Genomic DNA, 2,182 nt, shown 5'->3' with positions numbered 1-2,182 from the left:
AGAAACATCGATCAGCTGCCTCCTGCACATCCCCCACTGGGGATGTGCCCACAACCCAGGTACATGCCCTTGACCGGAATCGAACCCGGGACCCTTGAGTCCGCAGGCCGACGCTCTATCCACTGAGCCAAACCGGTTTCGGCCAAAACACCTTTTTATACACATACATACACACTTTAAAAATGTGGATCATATTTTGTTTATACAGTTTGTAAGTCGTGTTTGGGTACTATATTATCCTTTGTGTTATCATTATGAATTTATGTGGTACATTTGGGAATTGTTAGAAGATTTTTAAGTTTAGGGTTTTAAATTAATCAAGTAGTCCATGCATAGACTCACAATCCTCTAAAGGGGGCCGCATGGGCTGGTGAATAAAAGCGTGGTTTCTCGAGTCTGAAAGACCTGGAACTGTGCCCAGCAGTGTCTCCCATATAGAGCAGCACTGTCTACTATGGCAGCTACTGGCCACATGTAGCTATTAAGCACTTCAAATGTGGTTCGTATGACTGCCTGAATTTAAATTGCATTTAACTTTAATTAATTTAGGTCTAGGTAGCCACATGTGACTGGTGGCTACCGTATTAGGTCTCATAGTATGAGGTGACTTAACTTTGCTGTGTTCCAAACTTCCCATCTGTTCAGATGAGGTCATACTTAAACTACCTTTTGTAGTTGTAAGAATAAGTACATGAATGTATTTAAGGAGCTTTACACTATACCTGGAATAGAATATGTCCTTGAGAAATGATAGTTATAATGATTACATATTTAATAAACTGGACTTACTTTCCTTTTGAGCATTAATTTAAAACTGTTTATTTTTATTCCCTTTCAGGATTAATTTATTTTTGGAAATCAAGTGCAATATTAAGAGGAAAACAAACTGTACTGCACATTATTGGAAGCCATTTCTGCTAATTTTATTACATTTTAAAATTTATGATTTGATTTGAATGCTATCATGGGAGGAGCAGTGAGTGCTGGGGAAGATAACGATGACTTAATTGATAACTTAAAAGAAGCTCAGTATATCCGCACGGAAAGAGTGGAGCAAGCCTTCAGAGCAATTGATCGCGGAGATTACTATTTGGAAGGCTACAGAGACAATGCTTACAAAGACTTAGCCTGGAAGCACGGGAACATACACTTGTCAGCACCTTGCATTTATTCTGAAGTTATGGAAGCATTGAAACTTCAACCAGGATTGTCTTTTCTTAACCTGGGAAGCGGAACCGGATATTTAAGTACAATGGTGGGCTTAATTTTAGGTAATTTTATTTTTGTAAAATTCTTTTTTTAAAAAGTAAGCTAAGTTTGTATTACTGTTTATGATTTTCGGGGTTTGTAACTTTGTTTGTATTCAGTATATGTTTGAATACTTCAAGTAGTTATCTTCCTTCAGTGGAAGCACAAAGCAATAGTCATCTTTTCTTAGTCTCAGCCTTGACTCTAATAGTTGGCTTCTGCATTTAGTCCTAGACTTCAAGAGCTCTTGGGATTGTTTTCCGACCCCCGGTCATTGTCTGTACTTAAAACTGAACAGTCGGTAGGCAGGAGACTGAGGAGTATAATGTAATTTATTTCAGGTAAAGTGTTCTGACTGCGGGCATAGAGTTTGATAGTGATCAATGTCCCATTTTAAAGGGAATGGTGCCAGGTTTTTTTTAAAGATACAGGAGTATATGGGATACAGAGGATGTGGCACTGGCAGGCAAAGCAAAGGATTGGAAATAAACCACAGCAGAGAGAAGTACATGCCATTAAGGTTTCAGCATACCTTAAGTAATGGCCTGTTCTGCCAGGTGTTATTTCTGGTATGAGTATACAGCAGCGATCAAAAGGGACAGATAGCTCTGTCTGGGAGAAGTTTATTGGGTGCTTACTACGAGGGCGAGACATTGATTTCCATGTGTATAGGAGAGTTAAACTGAAGCACAGACGTTAAATATCTTGCCTGAAGTCCCATTGCTAGGAAGTGACAGATGGAAAATATGGAATGTGGTGGAAAAAGCATGGCTAGAAGAAAATCTATAAGGACATTATGATGTTGGATGGAGAATGAACAACCATGAATTTTGCTAAGCCACTGAGTATTTACTGAGTGCTGCTGTGTGGCATAATTAGGTGGAGCATGAAGGCCCATAACAAAGCCTCTTGCCCTTGAATTCACAGACTGGGG

At 39.3% G+C, this 2,182-nt stretch overlaps 1 protein-coding gene across 2 annotated transcripts in view; it reads left to right on the top strand.

Annotated features, from left to right (window-relative positions):
- The first annotated feature begins 806 nt into the window (after positions 1-806).
- The window catches only part of PCMTD1 (protein-L-isoaspartate (D-aspartate) O-methyltransferase domain containing 1), a 25,843-nt gene continuing 24,467 nt past the window's right edge, over positions 807-2,182 (top strand). Inside the window, exon 1 of one of the 2 annotated variants that reach the window (XM_014539973.1) lies at positions 807-1,271. In XM_014539973.1, the coding sequence (XP_014395459.1) occupies positions 965-1,271 (307 nt within the window). In that variant the 5' untranslated portion in view covers positions 807-964. The remainder of the gene's footprint in view (positions 1,272-2,182) is intronic. The other variant, XM_014539974.1, reaches the window with a different exon arrangement.

Source organism: Myotis brandtii, unplaced genomic scaffold (assembly GCF_000412655.1).
Source record: "Myotis brandtii unplaced genomic scaffold, ASM41265v1 scaffold232, whole genome shotgun sequence".
Lineage (NCBI taxonomy): Eukaryota > Metazoa > Chordata > Mammalia > Chiroptera > Vespertilionidae > Myotis > Myotis brandtii.
The sequence above is the reverse complement of the archived record's forward strand: the minus strand, read 5'-3'. Positions and strand labels throughout refer to the sequence as shown.